The 25,902-nt window shown below is 41.6% G+C and overlaps 1 protein-coding gene across 4 annotated transcripts in view; it reads left to right on the top strand.

The window, feature by feature from the left end:
- The window catches only part of strada (STE20 related adaptor alpha), a 131,293-nt gene that overhangs the window by 68,686 nt on the left and 36,705 nt on the right, over positions 1-25,902 (top strand). For all 4 annotated transcript variants that reach the window (XM_072561908.1, XM_072561910.1, XM_072561907.1 and 1 more), the window contains 3 exons: positions 1,889-1,991; positions 12,407-12,528; positions 24,848-24,956. In XM_072561908.1, coding sequence (XP_072418009.1) covers positions 1,889-1,991; positions 12,407-12,528; positions 24,848-24,956 — 334 coding nt within the window. The remainder of the gene's footprint in view (positions 1-1,888; positions 1,992-12,406; positions 12,529-24,847; positions 24,957-25,902) is intronic.

The raw sequence follows: 25,902 nt of genomic DNA, 5'->3' as shown, positions 1-25,902 counted from the left end.
TGAATCAAATAAAGATATTAGACTACTGAGGAAGGCTGGGGGAAAGGGGCTGCTTGAGTCTCTCTTGCAGAGTCTCCTTTTTGAGCTGTATAAATTTCTATGAAATCATTATTGGGCCCAGACAGTGTGACTCTTTAGCCAGTCAACGTATCTAGCTTCTTGCCCTAACTGTGCAGTCCTTTTTTTCCCTCCAAAACATGAGTAATTATATTTCCAATCTCAATTATCCTTTCCCCATACTGCTGAGTTGTTTCAAAAGCCACTGTTAGCAAAATTGAAACTCATGGAATAAAAGTGGCAGTAGTAACATGGGTACTAATGTTGACAAAGACATGGGGCACACAAAGTCATGGTGCCTGGCTTTTTTATCTGTCAGAGTAAAAGATTGTGGATTTCAGTGACATTGCCTAATGTTCAGCATGAGGACTGCTGCTATTTTTGATGCACATTTGGATGCAGAGCACAACATTGGAAATGTAGTAAACAGGAAGAGAAATATGATTTGGCGATGCCGGTGTTGGACTGGGGTGTACAAAGTTAAAAATCACAAACACCAGGTTATAGGAAGAAAGATAGTAATGGACTTCAAGGGGGTGTAGACAGACTGAAGCATGGCAGATGACATTCAACACCATGAAGTGAGACATTTTTGAAGGAAGAATGAAGAAAGAAAAAATGCATGTTTAATTATATTTTAAAGGAGTTGCAAAAAGGGATGTTTTAGGGCTGTTTGTTCACCACTCTTGAAGATGACAGAAAAGAATTGTGAAACAGTTCATAGAACATAAGCCATCCTGAGCATTATAAATGAGGTATAGATTTGAAAAACCTACATAATACTGTGGTTCAGTTGTAATAGCCTTTTGAGTACAATTCTGGGCACCATACATCAGAAAGAACTTGAAGGTTGGACAGAATATAGAAGAGACTAGTATGGTGAGGTAAGATGTTATTAGATACATGGATAAATTGGAGAGGATGAGGCTGGTTTCCTTTCTACCAGTGAAAGCTAAGAGCAGATGTAATTTAAATTCATAAAAGACTGACACACTAAGTAAAAAGAAACTCTTACCAAGGGCTGAAGAGTTGCTAACCAGAAGCACAGATTTCAGGTGATTAAAAATTAATATCAAGGAGGTATGAGGAAGAACTGTTTTATACAATGAGTGGTTAAGATTTGCAGTGTGCTTCCTGTTAGAATGGTAGAAACCGATTTAGTAGTAGCTTTCAAAACTGGTTGGATAAATGCTAGGAGAAAATGTAATGAAGGAGAAAGAACAGGGGAATAGGACTAACTGGATTATGCTTCAAGACAGGCTGATTGACTATCTCCTGTACTATGTTACTCTGTTTCTGTGATTACTTATCACATTGAAATTGTTGCTTTTGTGTTATCTGTGTTTGCAGATGCTTTTCTTATCAGCTCACCTTTCCCATTTCTGCTTGCTGTTGACAGCTAAATGGAGTTTTATCCTCCTAATCTCAATCCCAACTGCTGCTGTTGATTTTTTTTAAGTTTCTGCTTGTTGTATGTACCCTGCTCTGATATTTAATATTTACATATGCACTGCCAGCTGATGGAACCATCTAACGGGTGATGGAGAAAATGTGGCTGGTTTCTGAGATGCTCATTGTGGTATTGATTTTGTTGTTTTGAACACAATTGTTATCTGTATGATCTTAGAGGGAACATGAATTGGACAGGCTGAACTTCATCACAAATAAAAGCTCAATTTAATTAACAATTTATAGAGTTGTGCAGATGTACCAATTGAGTTGAATGGCTCGCTGAATCTCTGGCTGGCAGCTTGTCTTATTATTGATCACACTGAAAATGTTGATTCATTATCTGCTACAATATCCATGTTCTGTTTCTTTCCTCCCTCAGCCAGATGAACACCCATCAGAAAATATTACATCTCCCCAGAGCTGGGATACAGTGAACCACTTTCCAGCAGACAGTAATTCCTATGAGCTGCTGACTGCAATAGGTAATAATTGTGTGTACCCACATGTGTTTGTATGCATTTGTAAAACTTCCCTTTATTTTTGTTTGCAGGTCATGTGTTCTGTTTTAATTTTCATTCCAGCCAAGTGACGTGATTGGCTTTGACTTATTTACTGTCGGCATACAAGGGCTCAATGAGAGGTTTAGGTTTGTGGTCTCCAAGCATTTAAAGCTGCTTGGTGCATTCTTCCAGCCAGATCAACACTCTAACTGAAGCTTGTCCATAACGTGTCAATTCCAGACAATTAAGAACGTATGTACCATCCAGCGCATTGAAACTGGTCGAGGCAAGAATGAAGTGGACCCCATTGATCCAAAAATGGGCTTGAAATTGGAAAGCACAATAGTCCCTTTCTTATCACCTCCTCCCCACTACGGATAATCGCGCTGATAAAGTGACTGAGACATCTGAATTAATGAAGCACTATATTTACCATAGCTAATTTAGAAACCGGGCACAATGTTACAAAACATAATGTCCATGAACAAAATTGCTTGAACACTAGGCAATAGACTTAATTCCTGCACCAAGATAAGAAGATAAGCATGACATTTACTGTCCATCTGATTAATGTGAGTGGATCATGGTGTCCCTATTCCAACAGCCAATGTAGTTCATATGGAAAGGTGAAAGACAAAGACTGAACAAGGTCTTTGTTAGTACTTGAAGCCTTTGCAAAATGTTATGAATGTGTTTGATGCAATGGACCTAGAGATGGTTCTGTTTGTAAAGGAGTCCTAAATTATGGCCATAGTATGTACACGTAGTCACTAATAAGGTCTATCTCATCACCACTAGTTCTGTTAACTCCTGCAGCTGTCTCGAAACTGCTTGTCTGTCATTGAGAATTGGCTAAGCGAATATTTTCTCCCTTCTCTTTGGATCCAGTCATAACTTTATTCCTGAGCCATGCTTCCAATCTTCTGCTTGGAAATTATCTCAGGATGTCAGTCTGTACACAACCGTTGATGTTTAACTCTAAAATGAGTTTCCAACCGCATACAGTATTTGCATATGTTAATATAATGTATTTCCGATCCCACTATTGAACAAAAAAGACCACAGAAAATTACAGCACAGGAACAGGCCCTTCGACCCTCCAAGCCTGCGCCGATCCAGATCCTCTGTCTAAACCTGTCGCCTATTTTCTAAGGATCTGTATCCCTCTGCTCCCTGCACATTCATGTATCTGTCTAGATGCATCTTAAATGACACTCTCGTGTCTGCCTCTACCAGCTCTACTGGCAATGCATTCCAGGCACCCACTACCCTCTGCCTAAAGAAGCTTTCAAACATATCTCCCTCTCACCTTGAACTCGTGACCCCTAAACTGAGTCCTCCACTTAGGGTGGATTGCAAGAAGCTTTTTCCCCCAATCTAAACCTGTCATTATTTTGTAGACCTCAATCAGGTCACCCCTCCATCTTTCGAATGAAAATAATCCTAATCTACTCAATCCATCTTCGTAGCTAGCACCCTCCATACTAGTTAACATTCTGGTGAACCTCCTCTGCACCCTCGCCAAAGCACCCACATCCAGAACTATACATAATATTCCAAATGTGACCGAGCCAAAACATTCCATATGCCTTTTTGACCACTCTATCGACCTGCATTGCCACCTTCAGGGTACGATGAACCTGAACACCCAGATCTCTCTGTACATCAGTTTTTCCTAGGGCTTTTCCATTTACTGTATAGTTCTGTCTTGAGTTGGATCTTCCAAAGTGCATCACCTCGTGTTTGCCCAGATTGAACTCCATCTGCCATTTCTCCATCCAACTCTCCGATCTATCTATATTCTTCTGCATTCTCTAATAGTCCCCTTAACTATCTGCTACTCCATCAACCTTAACGTCATCTGCAAACTTGCTAATTAGACCACCTATACCTTCCTCCAGATCATTTATGTATATTACAAACAACAGTGGTCCCAACACTGATCCCTATGGAATACCACTGGTCACACTTCTCCGTTTTTGAAAAACTCCCTTCCACCGCTACTGTCTCCTGTTGCCCAGTCAGTTCTTTATCTAACTAATACACCCTGGACACCATGCAACTTCACCTTCTCCATCAGCCTGCCATGGGGAGCCTTATCAAATGCCTTACTGAAATCCACGTGTGAGATCTACAGCCCTTCCCTCATCAATCAACTTAGTCACTTCTTCAAAGAATTTTATTAAGTTGGTAAGACATTACCTTCCCTGCACAAAACCATGCTGCCTATCACTGAAAAGCCCATTTTCTTCCAAATGTAAATAGATCCTATCCCTCAGTAACTTCTCCAGCAGCTTCCCTATCACTGACGTCCGGCTTACCGGTCTATAATTACCTGGGTTATCCCTGCTACTCTGCTTAAACACTGGGACAACATTGGCAATTCTCCAGTCCTTTGGGACATCACCTGTGTTCAAGAATGCTGCAAAGATATCTGTTAAGGCTTGCGGCTATTTCCTCTCTCATTTTCCCAGTAATCTGGGATAGATCCCATCCAGACCTGGGGACTTGTCCAACTTAATGCCTTTTAGAATACCCAACACTTCCTCCCTCCTTATGGCGACTTGACCTAGAGTAATCAACATCTATCCCTAAACTCAACATCCATCATGTCCCTCTCCTTGGTGAATACTGACTCAAAGTACTCATTAAGAATCTCACCCATTTTCTCTGACTCCATGCATAACTTTCCTCCTTTGTCCTTGAGTGGGCCAACCTTTTCTCTACTTACCCTCTTGCTCCTTTTATATATGAATAAAAGGCTTTGGGATTTTCCTTGAACCTGTTTGCCAAAGATATTTCATGACTCCTTTTAACCCTCTTAATTCCTCGTTTCAGATCGGTCCTACATTCCAGATATTATTCCAATGCTTTATCTGTTTCCAGTCACCTAGATCTTATGTATACTTCTTTTTTCCACTTAACTAGTCTCTCAATTTCACCTGTCATCCAGGGTTCCCTCATGTTTCCATTTCCATCCCTCATTTTCACAGGGTCATGTCTGACATGTACTCTAATCAACCTCTCTTAAAAGCCTCGTACATATCAAATGTGGATTTACCCTTGAACAGCTGCTCCCAATCTACATTACCCTGTTCCTGCTGTATTTTGCTATAATTAACCTTACCCCAATTTCCTAATGCCCGAAACGTCGATTCTCCTGTTCCTTGGATGCTGCCTGACCTGCTGCGCTTTTCCAGCAACACATTTTCAGCTCTTACCCCAATTTAGCATTCTTCCTTGAGGAGCACTCTCATCTTTGTCAGTATTATAAACTTAGGTAATTATGATCACTATTCCTAAAGGTAATCTCCTACTGAAACTTCAAGCACCTGGCCGGGCTCATTCCCAACACCAGATCCCGTATGGCCCTTTCCTGAATTGGACTATTTACATACTGCTCTAGAAAATCCTCTTGGATGCTCCTTAAAAATTCTGCTCCATCTCAACCTCTGACACCAAATGAATCCCAGTCAATGTTGGGAAAATTAAAATTGCCCATCACCACCACCCTTTTGCTCCGACATATTTCCATAATCTGTTTACATATTTGTATCTCTATCTCGCACTCACTGTGGGGAGGCCTGTGGTACAGCCCCAACATTGGTACTGCACTCTTTCTATTTTCTGAGCTCAACTATTCCTTCAACTCATCTGTTGAAAGCCTCATTTATGTCTTGACATGAGCTTTCCCATGTGCTCCTGGCTAACATCATATATTTTATTCTCTGTAAAACGCTCTTCACATGTCCTAATTCACCAATATCTCATTCGCATATTCAGTGTGGAAAAGGCCTTCGGGATCATCAAGTCTGCATCAACATAGCTACCACTGAAAGTGCACTAACCCCAATTTCCCTCACTTCTCCCATATCCTTGAATGTTAAAAGATTTGAAGTGCTCATCTGAATATTTTTAAATGTTGTAAGATTTCTGGGCTCGACTACCTTCTCAGGCAGATTCCCATCACCCGTGGAATCTCCTACCCCTTACCCGAAAACTCTGCCCTCTTGTAATTGACTGCTGAACCAAAGGGAGCAGCTGCTCTCAATTCACCCTGTGCATACCCCTCATAATTTTATACACCTGCATCATGTTCCCCCTCAGTCTTCTATGCTTTAAAACAAACAATCCAAGCCTATTTAGTTTCTCAAACCTACTCCAGTGCCAACACATTCTTCTTGTAGTGAGGTGACCAGAATTGCACACTGTACTGCAGCTGTGGCCTAACCAAGGTTTTGCATAACTCCAATGTTACGTCCTTGCTCTTAAACACTCTGCCATGATTGTTGAAAACAAGTGACCCACATTTTATCTTAACTATCCTATTTTATTGCAATTATGCGGTGAATAATTACCGCAATATCCCTCTGTTCCTCTCAGCTGCTCAGTGTGCTGCCATTCATTAAATGTTCCCTCATGTTTCTTCTTCCAAATTGTCACCTCACCCTTATTAGGGTTAAATACTGTCTGTGTCGAGTGTGGGGTGCTGGAAAATGAGGCCTCATTCCTGATGAAGGGCTTATGCCCGAAACGTCGATTCTCCTGCTCCTCTGATGCTGTTGTGCTTTTCCAGCACCACACTCTTGACACTGACCTCCGTTATCTGCAATCCCCACTTTCTCTCAATACTGTCTGTGACTGTTCTGCCCATCAGACCAACCCATCTATATTTTCCTGTCACTTATAACTGTCTTATTTGCTATTAACCACTCTACCAATCTTTGTGTCATTTGCACAAAACGTTCCCCCGCATTTTCATCTGTGTCATTCATGTTTATAACAAACAATAAGGGTGTTAGTATTCATAGAATTGTAGAATCCCTACAGTGTGGAAACAGGTGCTTTGGCCCAACAAGTCCACACCAACTCTCCAAAGACTATTCCACCCAGACCCATACCTTACCCCTGACTAATGCACCTAACCTCCACATCACTGAGCATTATGGGAAATTTAGCATGGCCAATTCATTTAATCTGCACATTTTTGGATTATGGGAGGAAACCAGAGCACCCAGAGGAAACCCACGCAGACACTGGGAGACGGTGCAAACTCCACACAGACGGTCGCCTGAGGCTGGAATTGAACCCAGGTCCCTGGCGTTGTGAGGCAGCAGTGCTAACCACTGAGCTGATCCTTGACCCTTTGTGGTGTTGATCTTTTGTGGTACATAGCTGGACACCGGGCTCTCGTCACTCAAACAGCCTTCCTTTGTTCCCTATTACTTAGCCAGTTTCTGATCTATCTCGCCATTATCCCTCAATTCCATGCCCTTGATTTTTCTCAATCAGTCTCCAGTGTGGGACCTTGTCAAAAGCTTTACTAAAATCCACATAAACTAAATCAACTGATCTTACATCATCCATAAAATGGTCACATTTTCAAAAAATTCTAACATTTATTAGGCATATCCTCTTGCTGACAAAGCCATGCTGACTATCTTTAATTAACTGATGATTTTCTAAGTGGGTAATAATTCACTCCTTCAGAATTTTCTTCAGTAGTTTCCCTACCACTGACGTGAGACTCACTGGTCTGTAATCTGCTGGTTCATCTCTACCACCCTTCTTAAAAAGTGGAACCATTTTTGCTGTCCTCCAGTTCTTTGGCATTTCACTGGTAGCCAGAGAGGTATGAAAAATTTGTCAGAGCCCCTGCAATTTCCTGCTTTGTCTCCCACAGCAGACTGGAATACAATTCCTCTGGGCCAGAGGATTTGTCTGTTTTTAATTCGTTGTTGTTTCCTATGTCAAACTATACATGTTCCTCTTGGTCCCTTTTCCTGAATTCCGTACCTACCTTCTCCTTTTCCAGAGTGAAGACTAGAAGAAGTATTCGTTCAACAGCATTCCGATATCCTCCGGCTTCACACACAAGTTTCCCCCTTCGTCCCTAATGGCCACTATGCTTTCCCTGGTTAACTTCTTACCTTCAATGTATTTATAAAATTTCATGCTGACCCACATTGACAACTTGTTCAGCAATACCTCATTTTAAAATTCTCCCCTTGCCCCTCCATTGTTCTCCAGTCTTCTGGCACTATTCCTGTTGACAATGACGACATAATGATCCAAGCCAAAGGCTCAACAATCTCCTCCCTGGCTTCCCAGAGACCCAAGAATAAATCCCATCTGGCCCAGGAGACTTATCTATTTTCACACTTTGCAGAGTTGCTAACATCTCCTCCTTGTGAACCTCAATTCTGTTTAGTGTAGTAGCTTGTATCAAAGTATTCTCCTCGACAACATTGTCTTTTTCCAGTGTGAATACTGATGGAAAAAATATTCATTTTGTGCTTCTCTATCTCCTCGGACTCCAAGCACAACTTCCCACTACTGTCCTTGATTGGCCCTAATCTTTCTGTAGTTATTCTTTTATTCCTGATAAACCTGTAGAAAGCTTTAGAATTTTCCTTGATCCTATCTGCCAAAGAATTCTCATGTCCCCTCCTGGATCTTCTTAGCTCCCTGTTTAGGTCTTTCCTGGCTAACTTGTAACTCTCAAGGGCCCTAACTGAGCCTTCACATCCTAACATAAGCCGCCTCCTTTGTCTTGACAAGAGATTTAACTTCTTCAATAAGGTATGGCTCCGTTGCTCAGCCACTTCCTCCCTATCTGACAGGTACATACTTATCAAGGACACACAGTAGCTGTTCCCTGAATAAGCTCCATATTTCAATTGTGCCCATCCCCTGCAGTTTCTTTCCGCAGCCTATGCATCCTAAATCTTGCCTAATTGCGTCTTAATTGCCTTTCCCCCAGCTATAACTCTTGCCCTGCAGTATATACCTACCCTTTCCATCACTAAAATAAACATAACCGAATTGTGGTCACTATCACCAAAGTGCTCACCTACCTCCAAATCTAACACCTGGCCAGCTTCATTCCCCAGTACCAAATCCAATATGGCATCACCCCTTGTTGTCCTTGAAACTATCCTTTACAAAAACTGATCCATCTAAAGTACTCAAGCTGTAGTATTCCCAATCAATATTTGGAAAGTTAAAGTCCCCCATAACAATTACCCTCTTACTCTCACTCCCATCCAGAATTATTGTTTCCTGTACATCTCTGGAACTATTTGGAGGCCTATAGAATACTCCGAACAGGGTGACTTCTCCTTACCTATTTCTAACCTCAGCCTATACTACCTCAGTAGACGAGTCCTCAAAAGTCTTTTCTGCCACCGTAATTCTGTCCTTGACTAACAATGCCACACCTCCCCCTTTTTACCATCTTCTCTGTATTTACTGAAACATCTAAATCTTGGAAACTTCAACAACTTTTCCTGTTCCTGCCCTATCCATGTCTCCAAATTGGCCACAACATTGAAGTCCCAAATACCAACCCATGCTTCAAGTTCATCCACCTTGTTCCAGATGCTCCTGGCATTGAAGTAGACACATTTCAAGCCACCTTCCTGCTTGCTGGTGAACTCTTGCAACCTTGGAACCTCATTTCTGACCTCACTATTCTCAACCTCCTGGACACTAGAACTACCATTTAGGATCCCATTCCCGTGCTGAGTTAGTTTAAACCTCCCAAAGAGCATTAGCAAATTTCCTCCTCAGGATATTGGTACCTTTCTAATTCAGGTGTAGACTACCTTGTTTGTAGAGGTCTCACCTAGCCCAGAATGAGCCCCAATTATCCAGGTATCTGACACCCACCCTCCCCTGCACCATCCCAGTAGCCACATGTTCAACTTCTCTCTCTCCCTATTCCTTACCTCGCTAGCATGTGGCACAGGCAATGAACCAGAGATAACAACTCTGTCTGTTCTTGCACTAAACTTATACCCTAGCTCCCTAAATTTCTGCCTTAAATCCCCATCCCTTTTCCTACTTATGTTGTTACTGCCGATGTGGACTATGACTTGGGGCTGCTCCCCCTCCCTCTCTAGGATCTGAAAACCCAATCTGAGACATCATGAACCCTGCACCTGGGAGGCAACACCCCAACAAGAAGTCTCTCTCGTTCCCACAGAGCCTCCTCTCTGACCCCCTAACTATGGAGTCCCTAGTGACCAATGCTCTGCTCATCTCCCCACTTCCATCCATATCTTTCATGTGTGTATTTAGTGACTTGGCTTCTACAGCCTTCTGTGTTGGAAAATTTCTTAGGTTCATCACTGTCCGAGTGATGAGTCCATGTTCTGGATCCCTTAGCCAGGAGAAACATATCCTTGCATCCAGTCTGTCCAACCATGACAGAATTTTATTTGCAATGAGAACTACTCATTCTTCTCAACTCTAGTGAATACCGCCCATTTGACCCAAGCTCCCCTCTTAAATCAAGCTTGTTATCCCAGGAATTGGTTTGGTAAACTTTTGTGGAATAATTCTGGGACTTATTGATTGGATTCTGGAAAATCTAACTTCAGCCTGAGATGATCAAGCATGTGCCAGTGTTGATTAAACTAGTCAGGAATTTGTCTCCACATTAAAACTGAAATAATTAACTTGACAAAATTCCTCAGTGAATGTGGTGGTCTTTCGTGGGTCTTATCATTCGCAAAGACTACAAATGTCTCAGCTGAGGAGTTTGATTCTGGAATTCTTAGTCACCGTAAAGACCTGTAGCTCCATGGGAAATGGAGGGACACGAGTACTGCTCCCATTCTGAGACTACTTGAAGAAGAAGATCCAACTGTAGAGAATCAAATTAATCGCCACACAATCAACAAGACACTGCTTAGAAAAAAAATTAAATGATTCAGCAACTGTAAGGGTCCTGTGCCTTCTTCAAGAAACCAGGGTGCCTGAGAGGGTGAAAGAACAGGAATTTCTGGAAGTACTGCAGGTAACATGAGACTCTTGGAAAGCAGGAAAGCTTGGTCATTGTGATAAATATCTGAAGCTCCTCAATGTTTCAGTGAATGAACTGATTGTTTTTAGACATGCAAGTGTGACAGCTGTCCTTAAAGTTGACAAGAGCCTGACCCACTTGGCAAATTCATGTCAGTGAGCCCAGTGTGAACTTTTCCCATGTTATAGTTTGGAGTGTGGAGTCACAGCAACTGGGTGCTCACTCAAATAGGGAAATGTACTTTCAATTGATGTGAGCAGATCCCCCTTTGACTTCTGGGTGGTAAAAGGCTATGCCCAACTAAATATGATTTTAAGAAAAACATGTCATACCCAATCTCATAGGCACAGCTAATGGGCTAAGAAATGCAAAACAACTGAGAACCAGTTTCTGCAACACACATGCAAGAAACTAAGAGCAACTGGGAAGCTAAACCCAGTTGCAATAGCAAACTAAATGAAACAAAATACCGAGAAAGGACTCAAGAATAAATTTCCAAAATGGACCAGTAAAATCAATAATCTAACCAACATAATTGTGGCAGAAACTCAAATACAGACAAAAGTAACAAATGGTCCACAAAATAAATTGTGCTGCCAGCAGGAACAGTTTTCAAAGAATAAAAAACATTTCATCTTTTTAAGTGCTTGATTGTTTTGGTGCGCAGTGCCTCTGTGTATATCATGTATAGTGAATTACTTTGAGGTGAGTTAGAGGCATTTTCTTGGTAGCTATTTGTCTGCAGCAAGTTCTCTTTTTAACAATTTTGGGTCAGGTAAATTAACCAAATTTCCATATTTGAAGAAGGAATCTTGGTTTGGACACTATGAAAGCTGCTTCCTCCTCAAATCGTGACATACAGTTGTTAAGATTGGCTGGAACATGTAAATAAAGCCATATTTTAATTATCTTAGCTTGAGGGTAGCAACAGTGGCTCACTGGTTAGTATCGTTGCCTCCCAGCGCCAGGGACCCAGGTTCACTCCCAACTTCGGGCGACTGCCTGTGTGGATTTTGCACGTTCTCCCCGTGTCTGCATGGGTTTCCACTGGGTGCTCCAGTTTCCTCCCACAGTCCAAAAGTGTGTATGTTTAAGTAGATTAGCGATGCAACATGACCCATAGTGTTCATGGACATGTAGGTTAGATGCATTAGCCATAGGAAATGCAGGTACAGGGATTGGGTATGGGATGTGTCTGGGTGGGATTCTCTTTGAAGGGTTGCTGTGGACTAGTTGGGCTGAATGGCCTATTTCCACACTATAGGAATTATATTCTATCTATAACTTTGGCAGTGCAGCATTTCATCATTGTACTGGAATGATTATTCATTCAAGTCCTGAAAGAATCATCTTGACTCATTTGGTGAGATAACTCTTAACTTGACATCAAGCAACAAATACAGAACAATAAAAAAGAAAATTGGAGACCTCAGCTGAAGTGCTATCAGCCTATTGACAATCTACTAAAGAAGTGTAAAGCCATAACGTCTTTATGCAAGTGAATGCAAAATGAATGAAACGCGGTGTTGAAATTAGCAGACTATTGAGCTGATGTTCTAGTGGTTTTGCATTTTGGTCTCTTGCACAGGTAAAGGATTTAATGACATTATGACTGTGACCTTGGGGAGGTACAAGCGGACTGGTGAGCAGGTGGCTGTTCGAAGAATTAATTTGGACAACTGCACCAATGAGATGTTTGCTTTATTACAGGTAAGACTTTATATTAGTTAATTTTGGGAGTCAGTGAAGGAAATGGTGTTCCTTATATTTTTGGATTTGAAAGAGCCCTAAGTAATGTTTTAAATGAGAGTTCCAGGTAAGTATTTGAAACCAGTTAAAATAATGTTAAAAGATTCCATCTTGGTTCTAGTTCATGTGATTGATAACATAAGGCTTGTAATATTTTGGTATTCTGAATGAAAAGTAGTGATTGCAATGAATGCAGATTAAATGATCAGATTTACCCTGCTATCCTGAGGCTCTTGTGGTGCATTGGTAGTGTCCCTGCCTCTGGGTTCAAGTCATATCTGGTCCACAAGTGTGCCATAACAACAGGTTGATTAGAACATATCTAACGGCTGTCCTGGAGTTAAATTTACTGTCTGATTCATAGGTTAGGTGCTTCATTCTGGGGCAGATAATTTAACTACCGAGGAACCTCCAATTATTCAAAGGACACGGGCTGGCAGTATTTCGTTCAGTTAATCGAATACCGGATAACATAGTTCAGCTGAGCATCCGGGACCTTGCGGTCTTGCTGGATAATCCGATATTCAGATAATTGAGGTTCCTCTATATTGCTAGATGGCTTGTAAGAAAAGCCTGAGTATATTCGTGAAATACATAAGATGAAGTCACGTGGTAGGTGTGAGCTGGCAAGATGGATACAGAACTAGCTTAGTCATAGGAGACCGAGGGTAATGGTCGAAGTATGCTTTTAGGAATGGAGGGTTGTGACCCCCTACTGTTTGTGACCTACATAAATGATTTGGAAGAAAATGTAGCTTGTCTAATTAAGTTTGCAAACGCTACAGACATTGATGGTGTTGTGGATAGTGAGAAGGATTGTCAGAGGGTACAGCAAGATATAGATCAGATGGAGTTTAATCTGGATAAATATGAAGTGATGCATATTGGAAGGTCAAGTAAAGGTGGAAATTATACAGTGAATGGCAAAACCCTTAGGGGTATTGATATGCAGAGGGTTCTGGGTGTGCAGGTCCACAGATCACTGGTGGCAGTGCAGGAAGGTAAGGTTGTAAAAAAGGCATACACCATGCTTTCCTTCATTGGAAGGGCATTAAGTACAAGGATAGACAAGTTGTGCTGCAGCTTTATAGAACTTCAGTTAGGTTACACTTGGAATAATATGTACAGTTCTAGTCACCACACTACCAGAAGGATGTGGATGTTTGCGGAGGGTACAGAAAAGGTTTACCAGGATGTTGCCTCGTATGGGAGTTTTAGCTAAGAAGAAAGGTCAGATAGACTAGGTTTTTTTCCCCCACCGGAACGCAAGAGGTTAACAGGTGATCTGATAGCAGTTTATAAGATTGTGGATAGAGTGAAAAGTATGAGGCTTTTTCCCAGGATGGAGGGGTCAGTTACGAGGGGATACAGGTTCAAGATGAGAGGGGAAATATTTAAGAGACATGCTTTTCACACGAAGGGTGGTGAGTGTCTGGAACATGCTGCCAGAGGAGGAAGCAGACATAATAGCAGCATTCAAGAAGTACCCGGATGAATACATGAATAAGAAGGGGATAGAGGGATATGGATCCTGTAAGGGAAGACAGTTTTAGTATGGAAGGGCAAAGTGTGTCAGCGCAGGCTTGGAGGGCCGAAGGGCCTGTTCCTGTGCTGTATTCTTCTTTTTCTTTGCAATATGTTAAATATTTAAATCCATGCTCTGGTTAGGGAGTGGAGGATGAATACAAAAGGTGTATCTCTGTATCAGGGTTTTAAATTTTAAGTGATGACTAAGGCTTGTTTTAGAAGAAAGGTGACTTTGTGAAGATTGAATTGAAGATTTGAGATTATGAAAAGGGACTTGACAATTGACCCACAGAAATTGTACTCTGTGATAAAGGATTCAAATCCCATTAGATACAAGTTAAATTGAAGATGCTAAGAGTAATCAATGCAGAAGGGGCCCTTAAGTCTGTGCCACTAAAGCTGCACCGAATCCACATTCATCTCGCCTTCCAGCATTGGGCCTGCGATCTTGAATATTGTGACACTTCCAGTGCTTGTCCAAGTACTTGTTCTAATGTTACCCACCTCAATTACCCTCCCCAACTGCCAATACCATCTGAGTGAAAAGAGTTTTCCTTGGATCCCTTATAAATATCCTGCCTTTCACTTTTAAAATTAGTAGCAACTTTTCAAACAGTGCAAAGAGCTATGATGTGAATTTGAATTCGATTTAGTGTCACATGTACTCACGTATGTACAGTGAAAAGTGTACAAGTCACCACTTGTGGCACATCTTAGATACAAAGGTACCTAGTGTGTATATAAGCTGGAGAATGTGAATGGGATCAATATTCAATTGAAGTGTATTTCTGGGGAAAGAATGATTTAAAAGATCTGACAGCATTTGGTACTTAGAATGATAGAAAAGTTACAGGACGTAGAGGCTATTTGGCCCATTGAGTTGGTTGTCCATAAAATGAACTCAGCCAGTCCTAATCCCATGTCCTTCCTCCATAACGTTGAAATGCTTCTCTTCAGATATTATGCAATTTCCTATCGAAAGCCATAATTCAATTTCACAACGTACCCAGACAGTGCATTCAAGATTTGAAATTTTCAGTTCATTTAAAAAAAACTTTCTTCGTGTCATTTTTAGTTTAGATTGAACAATGATAGTTGTTCAATCTCCCATGGGATTACAGATGAAAAATAACAAGCAGATCTTCAGATTAATAGTGTTAAGCACTCAAATGGATCAGGACAGATTTAATTCAAGAGTTTAGATCAGAGTGGTGCTGGAAAATTCAACCCCATTTTAGAGTAATGCTGTTTAAAATCACTCTTAGAAAATTCATCAAAGCAAATATCTTTAAATTTGTCCTTCCAATTTTTTTTCCCTCAAGTTTTGAAAACCTCTAAATAGAAAATGCTGCAACTTAATAACTGACCAAATGGGCTAATGAATGTTGAGGAATTAGATGCGCTGCACTGCACATGCTCAGAGTGCAACCTAACTTTTCCTCTTGACATCGATCTGGGCAAAGTATGTAGCTTCCAGATATGATGATACTTTCAGCTAAAGCCTTTGTGATGGTATTAAAAGAAACAAAACAGTGAGCAAACAAAGAATGTTCTGTGAAATAATGTTATTTTTCAATTTTTAAAAAATTTTAATTGCAGCTTTATTTTGAGCATAACATTTAATTACTGAAGAAAAGAAGCAGCATTGAAAATAAATTGCAAAAAACATTTTGGGGAATTATGATAGTTCATAAATAGGACTTTGCAATCTTGTATCTAGATTAAGTCACAGAATTCTTGCAGCTTAGAAGCATCTCACTTCATGTCCATCTTCTAGCTTCTCCCTGTAAACCTGCATATTATAGAACATGGAACAATACAGCAACGTACAGGACCTCAGGTCCTCGATGTTGTGTCGGTCTTTTATCTTACTCTAAGATCAGGCTAACCTACTTAGCACTGCTGCCTCACAGCGCCAGAGAACCAGGTTCAATTCCCGACTCAGGCGACTGACTGTGTGGAGTTTGCACATTCTCCCCGTGTCTGCGTGGGTTTCCTCCGGGTGCTCCAGTTTCCTCCCACAGTCCAAAGATGTGCACGTCAGGTGAATTGGCCATGCTAAATTGCCCATAGTGCTAGGTAAAGGGGTAAATGTACGGGAATGGGTGGGTTACGCTTCAGCGGGTCGGTGTGGACTTGTTGGGCCGAAGGGCCTGTTTCCACACTGTAAGTAATCTAATTTCAAAAAAAAAATCTAATCTAATTTCTACTTACCCTTCATTGTACTAGCTTCCATGTGCCTATTCAAGAGTCGCTTAAATGTCCTTCATGACTCTACTATCACTACTGGCAGTGCATTCCACAGACCTACCACACTCTGAGTAAAGGACATACCTCTGACATCTCCCCTAAACCTTCCTCCAATTACCTTAAAATTATGCCCCCTTGTGATAGACATTTCTGCCATGGGAAAAGCTCTCTTGCTATCCACCCTATCTATGCCTCATCATCTTGCACACCTCTATCAAGTTGCCTCTCATCCTTCTTCCCTCCAATGAGAAAAGCCTGAGCTCCCTCAACCTTTCTTCATAAGACATGCCCTCCAGTCCAGGCAGCATCCTGGTGAATCTCCTCAGCAGCCCCTGTAAAGCTTCCACATCCTTCCTATAATGAGGTGACCAGAACTGAACGCAATATTCCAAGTGTGGTCTAACTAGTGTTCTATAGAGCTGCAGCTTAAACTCTCAGCTCTTAACTTCAATCCCTTTGCTCAAGAAAGCCAACACACCATAGACCTCCTTAACGACCCTATTAACTTGGGTGTCAACTTTGAGGAATCTATGGACATGGACCCCCAAGATCCCTCTGTTCCTCCATACTGCCAAGAATCCTGCCTTTAACCCTGTATTCTGCATTCAAATTTGACATTCCAAAGTCAATGACTTCACACGTTTTCAAGTTGAACTCCACCTGCCACTTATCACCCCACCTCTGCATCCTGTCAATGTCCTGTTGCAACCTACAACAGCTCTCCACACCATCCACTACTCCATAAACCTTTGTGTCATCGGCAAACTTACAAACCCACCTGTCTGCTTCCTCATCCAAGTCATTTATAAAAATCTCAAACAGCAGAGGTCCCAGAACAGATCTCTGTGGAACACTACTGGTCACCAAGCTCCAGGCTGAATACTTTCCATCTTTTATCAACCTCGGTCTTCTCTGGGTCAGCCAATTTTGTATCCAGGCAGTCAGATTCCCCTGTATCCCATACATCCTCCATTCTTTCTGAATGAGCCTACCATGGGGAACCTTATCAAATGCCTTGCTGAAATCCATGTACATCACATCCACTGCGTTACCTTCATCAATGTGATTTGTCACATCCTCAAAGAATTCAGAATGGTTTTTGAGGCATGACCTGCCCCTCTCAAAGTCATGCTGACTATCTCTAATCAATCTATGGTTTCTAAGTAATCATAAATCCTGTCTCTTGTTACTTTTCAAATAGCCATCCAATTCACTTTTGAATGGCCCTAGATTCAACCTGCCTCCATTGTATTCCTGATCCTAACTAAAGTTGCTGTACTGTTAACAGACCATAGAACTGCTCTCTCGTGAGAGAGTGACTATAACTACTCGCTGCATGAAAATGCATTTCTTTGTATCACTTTTGCATGATTTGGTAATAACTTTTCTTTAAATTTGTGTTCTTTTGTTCTCAATCCTTTCATGAGTGGGACTATTTTCTCCCTATTTACTCAGTGGAGACCCTTTATGATTTTCAAAACTTCATATAATCATAGAACCCCCTACATTGTGGAATCAGGCCCTTCAGCCCAACAAGTCCACACCGACCCTCTGAAGAGTGTCCCACCCAGACCCATTCCTCTCCCCTATTAATCTACATTTACCCCTGACTAATGCATCTAATCTACACAATCCTGACCACTATGGGCAATTTAGCATGGCCGATTCATCTAACCTTCCTATCTTTGGATTGTGGGAGGAAACTGGAGCACCTGGAGGAAACCCACACAGACACAGGAGAATATGCAAACTCCACACGAACAGTCACCCAAGGTTGGAATCGAACCCGGGTCCCTGGACCTGTGAGGTAGCAGTGCTAACCACTGAGCCACCGTGCTGCCCCTTTAAAAAAGATAAAAACTTCAATCAGATCTCCTCTCAATGGTCTCCAAAGAGAGCAATCCCAGTTTCACCAGTCTTTCTCCATTATAGAAATTCCTCCTCCAACATGTGTTTATTGATGTTTTGCACTGTCCTGTTCGCATTTTCTCCCCATAACCCTTGATCCCCTTGCTGCTCAAGAGCCTATCTATCTCCGACTTAAATGCACTCAATGACCTGGCCTCCACAGCCTTCTGTGGCAATGAATTCCATAGATTCACTGCTGAAGAAATTTCTTTTTATCTCCGTTCTAAATGGTCTTCCCTTTACTCGAAAGCATTACTCTACCCTTGCATCCCTGTCTCTCCTGTCAATGGAAACATCTTGCCAACATCCACTCTGTCCATTCGTCATTACTTTGTTTCGTATTGTTCAGTCAATTTTGCCTTCACATTGATATTGTGCCTTTTATTCCATAAGCCCTTACTTGCTCACAGGTCTGAATGGCATTGTATCAAATACTTGACAGTACATGTACATCTTATCAACAGCATAGCCATAATCAACCTTCACTATTACTACTTGAAAGAATTCCATTAGATTAGATACCCTACAGTATGGAAACATGCCCTTTGGACCCTCTGAAGAGCAACCTACCCCGAGCCATTCTCCCACCCTTTCTTTGCCCCTGACGAATGCACCTAACACTATGGGCAATTTAGCACGGCCAATTCACCTGGCCTGTGCATCTTTGGATTGTGGGAGGAAACTGGAGCACCCGGATGAAACTGGGTCTCTGGAGCTGTGAGGCAGCAGTGCTAACCACTGAGCCACCGTTAGAAATGATTCCTCTTGGCCCTGCCATGCTGGCTTTCCTCAATTAATACGCATTTGTCCATGTGACTATTGATTTTGTCTCATTGTTTGTAAAAATTCACCCACCACTGAAGTTAAATTGATTTGCCGTTAGTTGTTTTTTGAACAAAGGTGTGTAATGTTAGCAAATTTCTAAACCTCATACTCACACTTCAAAGGGAGACAGAAAACTTGCTTCTCCGTTCTCATTTCCTTCAGTACCCTTGATTGCATCTCGTCCAATTTCGATGCCTTGTCAACTTTCAATAATGACAGCCTATCTGATACCACCTCCTTAACAATTTTAAACTGTTCTAACAACTGAATTTCCTCCTCTTTCTCCATAGGTAAGATTTTCCTCATTGGTTAAAAACAGATGCAGTGTATTAATTTCTAATTTCGTTTAGTACCCCAACCATGTTCTGTACCTGCATGCGTAAATCTTAGTTTTTGGTCTCTAGATGACCCAGCTGTTCCATTCCCTCCCTTTTAATCTTTATATGTGCATTTCCAGTTTGAATGTGGCTCAGGAATAAATGATGTGAAAAGTTGATGTACAAAATATAACGATAGAAAACGAAATGTTGAACACAGGTAATAAACCCATCTGTAAGACATTCATATAGGTATGGATGTTATATAACTGAACAGTAACAGACCAATCCAAATGGTCCGCTTCTTGTGAAAAATATGTCGATGGAAAAATGAGTTGACTGACTTGGTTAAATCTCATTTTGAATCTCATTTGGGTCTTTATTTGCTGAATAGTGTAAGGCTTTTATTTTGCATTTATGGAGTCATAGAATAATGAAGATGTACAGCACAGAAGCACACCCTTTGGTCCAACTCATTCATGCTAGCCATTCACCTAAATTAATTTTGGCCCATATCTCTCTAAACCTTTACTATTCAAGTTCCCGTCCAGATGTCTTTTAAATGTTCTAACTGTACCAGCCTCCACCTTTTAAATCTTTCCCCTCTCACCTTAAATGCATGCCCTCTAGTTTTGGACTCCATGACCCTGAGGAAAAGACCTTGATTATTCTCTCTCATGTCCATCGTGATTTTAAGGTCACCCCTCAGCCTCCGACACTCTACGGAAAATAGCCCCAGCCTATTCAGCCTCTCCCAATAGCTCAAACCCTGGCAACATCCTTGCATATCTTTTATGAACTCTTTCACGTTTCATAGCAGGGAGACCAGAATTGAAAGTTGTATTGCAAACATAAGATGTGGTGAGAAGCTCTTGGAGACCATGGAATTATTACTTTTTAAATCTTCCTTGTTAATACTAGGACATTTCCAGTCTCAGCTTTTGTTTTGATAGGGTTTTTTTTTTGAAGAAGTAACAAAGAGGATTGATGAGGGCAGAGCAGTAAATGTAACCTATATGGACTTCAGTTAGGCATACAACAAGGTTCCCCATGGGAGACTGGTTAGCAATATTAGATCAATAGACAATAGGTGCAGGAGTAGGCCATTCTGCCCTTCGAGCCTGCACCACCATTCAGTATGATCATGGCTGATCATCCTTAATCAGTATTCTGTTCCTGCCTTCTCTCTATAACCCTTGATTCCACTATTCTTGACAGCTCTATCCAACTCTTTCTTAAATGAATCCAGAGATTGGGCCTCCACTGCCCTCTGAGGCAGACCATTCCACACAGCCACCACTCTCTGAGTGAAGAAGTTTCTCCTCCTCTGTCCTAAGTGATCTACACCGTATTTTTAAGCTGTGTCCTCTGGTTCGGCACTCGCCCATCAGCAGAAACATGTTTCCTGCCTCCAGAGTGTCCAATCCTTTAATAATCTTATATGTCTCAATCAGATCCCCTCTCAGTCTTCTGAACTCAAGGGTATACAAGCCCAGTCGTTCCAGTCTTTCAGCGTAAGGTAGTCCCGCCATTCCAGGAATTGACCTTGTGAACCTATGCTGCACTCCCTCAATAGCCAGAATGTCTTTCCTCAAATTTGGAGACTGGAACTGCACACAGTATTCCAGGTGTGGTCTCACCAGGGCACTGTACAGCTGCAGAAGAACTTGTTGCTTCTATACTCAATCCCTCTTGTTATGAAGGCCAGCGTGCTATTAGCCGCCTTCACTACCTGCTGTACCTGCATGCTTACCTTCATTGACTGGTGTACAAGAACACCCAGATCTCTCTGTACCGCCCCTTTACCTAAACTGATTCCATTGAGGTAGTAATCTGCCTTCCTGTTCTTGCTGCCAAAGTGGATAACCATACATTTATCCACCTTAAACTGCATCTGCCATGCATCTGACTACTCACCTAACCTGTCCAGGTCACCCTGTAATCTCCTAACATCCTCATCACATTTCACCCTGCCACCCAGCTTAGTATCATTGCAAATTTGCTAACGTTATTGCTAATACCATCTTCTATATCATTAACATATATTATAAAAAGCTGCGGTCCCAGTATTGGTCACTGCCTGCCATTCCGAAATGGAGCCGTTTATCACTACTCTTTGTTTCCTATCAGCCAACCAACTTTCAATCCAAGTTAGTACTTTGCCCCCAATACCATGCGCCCTAATTTTGCTGACTAACTTCCTATGTGGGACTTTATCAAAAGCTTTCTGAAAGTCCAGGTACACTACATCTACTGGATCTCCCTCGTTCATCTTCCAAGTTACATCCTCAAAAAATTTCAGAAGATTAGCCAAGCATGATTTCCCCTTCATAAATCCATACTGACTCTGACCTATCCTGTTACTACTATCCAGATGTGCCGTCATTTCATCCTTTATAATAGACTCCAGCATCTTTCCCACCACTGAGGTCAGACTAACTGGTCTATAATTTCCTGTTTTCTCTCTCCCACCTTTCTTAAAAAGTGGTACAACATTAGCCACCCTCCAATCCACAGGAACTGATCCCGAATCTATCGAACTCGGGAAAATAATCACCAACGCATCCACGATTTCTCGAGCCACCTCCTTCAGTACCCTGGGATGTAGACCATCAGGCCCCAGGGACTTATCAACCTTCAGACCTAACAGTCTCTCCAACACCAATTCCTGGCAAATATAAATTCCCTTAAGTTCAGGTCCTTCAGCCACTGTTTCCTCAAGGAGATTGCTTGTGTCTTCCCCAGTGAACACAGATCTGAAGTACCGATTAATTTTTCTGCCATTTCTTTGTTCCCCGTAATATATTCCCCTGTTTCTGTCTTCAAGGGCCCAATTTTAGTCTTAACAATTTTTTTGCCTTTCACATACCTAAAAAAGCTTTTACTATCCTCCTTTATATTTTTGGCCAGTTTACCTTCATATCTCATTTTTTCTCTGCGTATTTCCTTCTTAGTAATCCTCTGTTGTTCTTTAAAAGCTTCCCAGTCCTCCATTTTCCCACTTATCTTTGCTATGTTATACTTTTTCTCTTTTAACCTTATATGTTTCTTAACTTCCCTCGTCAGCCACGGCCACCCATGCCTCCTCCTAGGATCTTTCTTTCTTTTTGGAATGAACTGATCCTGCAACTTCTTCATTATACACAGAAATATCCGCCATTGTTCCTCCACTGTCATCCCTGCGAAGGTATTGCACCATTGAACGTTGGCCAGCTCCTCCCTCATAGCTCCATAGTTCCCTTTATTCAACAGAAATATTGTCACTTCAAATTGAATTCAGGGAGAACTCTCCATTTGGATACAGAACTGGCTCGAAGGTAGAAGACAGAGGATGGTGGTGGTGGAGGGTTGTTTTTCAGACTGGAGGACTGTGACCAGTGGAGTGCCACAAGGATTGGGTGCTGGATCCACTACTTTTCATCATTTATATAAATGATTTGGATGTGACCATAAGAGGTACAGTTAGTAAGTTTGCAGATGACACCAAAATTGGAGGTGTAGTGGACAGCGAAGAAGGTTACCTCAGATTACAATGGGATCTTGATCAGATGCGCCAGTGAACTAAGAAATGGCAGTTGGAGTTTAATTTAGATAAATGTGAAGTGCTGCATTTTGAAAAGGCAAATCTTAGCAGGACTTACACAGGTAATGGTAAGGTCCTTGGGAGTGTTGCTGAACAGACACCTTGGAGTGTAGATTTACAGCTCCTTGAAAGTGGAGTCGCAGGTAGATAGTATAGTGAAGAAGGCGTTTGGTATGCTTTCCTTTATTGGTCAGAGTATTGAGTACAGGAGTTGGGCGGTCATGTTGCGGCTGTACGGGACATTGGTTAGGCCACTTTTGGAATATTGTGTGCAATTCTGGTCTCATTCCTATCGGAAAGATGTGAAACTTGAAAGGATTAAGAAAAGATTTACAAGGATATTGCCAGGGTTGGAGGATTTAAGCTATAGGGAGAAGTTGAATAGGCTGGGGCTATTTTCCATGGAGTGTCGGAGGCTGAGGGATGACCTTATAGAGGTTTATAAAATCATGAGGGGCATGGATAGGATAAATATACAAAATATTTTCCCTGGGGTGGGGGAGTCCAGAACTAGAGGGCATAGGTTTAGGGTGAAAGGGGAAAGATATAAAAGAGACCTAAGGAGCAGCTTTTTCACTCAGAGGATGGTGTGTGTATGGAATGAGCTGCGAGAGGAAGTGATGGAGGCTGGTACAATTGTAACATTTAAAAGGCATCTGGATGGGTATGTGAACAGGAAGGGTTTGGAGGGATATGGGCCAGGTGCTGGCAGGTGGGACTAGATTGGGTTGGGGTATCTGGTCTGTGTGGACGAGTTGGACCTGAAGGTCTGTTTCTGTGCTGTACATCCCTATGACTATGACTATGACCTCATGAATATTTTTTCAAGTGTGACCATGTCTGACTCTTCAACAGAGTTGGACATCTGAGTCCTCATAGCCACAGATGGTTGTGTGGGAGGAGGACCCAGAATACTGATTGCTTTAATTTCTCTCTCAGGCCATGGATTTTAGCAGTAACCTATGTAAGATTGTTCACTCTGTACAGCAGACCTCAATCTTGGAGGGTCTGTGAGGCTTTGACACCCTCGTCCAATATAGGGTAGTTATAGAAACAATTTATGGACAGCTTTGATGGGAATCTGATAGTCAGTGTGACATTTATTGTGTCTAATTCTGAAGACAGGTCCCTGGACTCAAAATTTTAACTCTGTTTTCTCTCCAGAGACACTACCAGACCTACTGCGTTTCTCCACAAATTTCTGTTTTTGGTTGTTTCAGATTTTCAGCATCTCTAGTTCTTTGTTTATTCTGTTACAATACTTATGGCATTAGAATGAGTTTTTCACCAACATCGAGGGCCAAAGGGCCTGTACTGTGCTGTATTTTTTTCTATGTTCTAGATCGTTCTGATACAGAGCCGAGACATGCTCACCAGGGGAGCACCCCTAGATGGCAAATAGATGCTAACCATATGTGAAGCATCAGTGTAACTGTGCATTGAAAAGTCAATCTTGATTTGTTTCAGGACAGGCAGCTGGAAACACCACAGATCCATCCACTATAGTTTCATAGATACACACAATAGAATATTTGCTAATGTGGTAAAGCTCAAGAATTTGGTCAGACCTTCAAACCTCAATATTTTTAACTGAGATGTAACAGGAAAGCAGACAGTAAATATGAACAGCCCACTGAGGAATGTTGCATTAGATTATTCTTGGCTCTTCATACAAAGAGTCTGTTGCAAAGTACATGACGCCGATTGAGAGATTATTTGAAAAAGTTTGTATTAAGAAACCACATTCAATCCACCTTGAAATGGAGGATTAGTATATAATTTGCCAATTACCTCTGTCTCTGTTAACTTATTAACAGGTGAAGCATGCGTGGTTTTGATGTGTAACCTAACAATATGTTTACTTCACTAGGGTGAACTCCACGTATCAAAGCTATTTCATCACCCTAATATATTACCATATAGAGCCACATTAATAGCCAACAATGAGATGTGGGTTGTGACTCCATTCATGGCCTATGGTAAGTTTGGTCTATCTAATACTGTAGCTATTTTTCTCACTTCCAAAAGACAACTTTGAAAAATGTTCTAGTTTTTCATGTTACTAACTGCTGTTGCTCCAGCACAGTATTTTGAGTAAGAAACAAGACTGGGCAGCACGGTGCCTCAGTGGTTAGCACTGCTGCTTCACCGCGCCAGGGATCCAAGTTCGATTCCAGCCTTTGGTAACAGTCTGTGTGGAGTTTGCACGTTCTCCCTGTGTCTGCGCGGGTTTCCTCTGGGTGCTCTGGTTTCCTCCTACAGTCCAAAGATGTGCAAGTTAGGTGAATTGACTACTCTAATTGCCCGTAGTGTTAGGTGCTTTAGGTGGGATACTCTGAGGGTCGGTGTGGACTTGTTGGGCTGAAGGGCCTGTTTCCACACTGTAGGTACAGGATTGTTACATAGATTGGATGGGACCTAATAGTGGCCTTGATACTGGAGCTTTGATCACTAAATTCTGGAACCTGGTGACAACTGTGACTCCTAGTTAGGCAGTTTCAATCCTGTTCCTGATGTATGTGAACTTACAGTACAAAACTGCCTTTCATTCACAATGAAATTAAATGTGTTGTACTTGTCTGGACAATGTAGAGGAAGCTTTACTCTATCTAACCCCATGTTGTACCTTTCCTCAGAGTGTTTGATGAGGACAGTGTGGAGGGTACTTTACTCTGTACCTAATACCATGTTCCACCTGCCTTGGAAGAGTTTGATGCAGACAGCGTAGAGCGAACTTTATTTTGTATCTAGCCCTGTGCTATGTATGTCCTGATTCCTTGAATATCATGCTAGCATTTTTCAATTCTTTTTAATGTGATTGGCATGTTTTAAATTAAACTTGGCAGAAAAAAGCTTTACTGAATTTCACTGAATCTAAAAGTTATAAATGACGGTGATTGTATAACGTTGAAATGATTGAATCCT

Source organism: Chiloscyllium punctatum, chromosome 42 (assembly GCF_047496795.1).
Source record: "Chiloscyllium punctatum isolate Juve2018m chromosome 42, sChiPun1.3, whole genome shotgun sequence".
NCBI lineage: Eukaryota > Metazoa > Chordata > Chondrichthyes > Orectolobiformes > Hemiscylliidae > Chiloscyllium > Chiloscyllium punctatum.
Note: the sequence above shows the minus strand (reverse complement) of the source record. Positions and strands in the feature narration are given on the sequence as shown.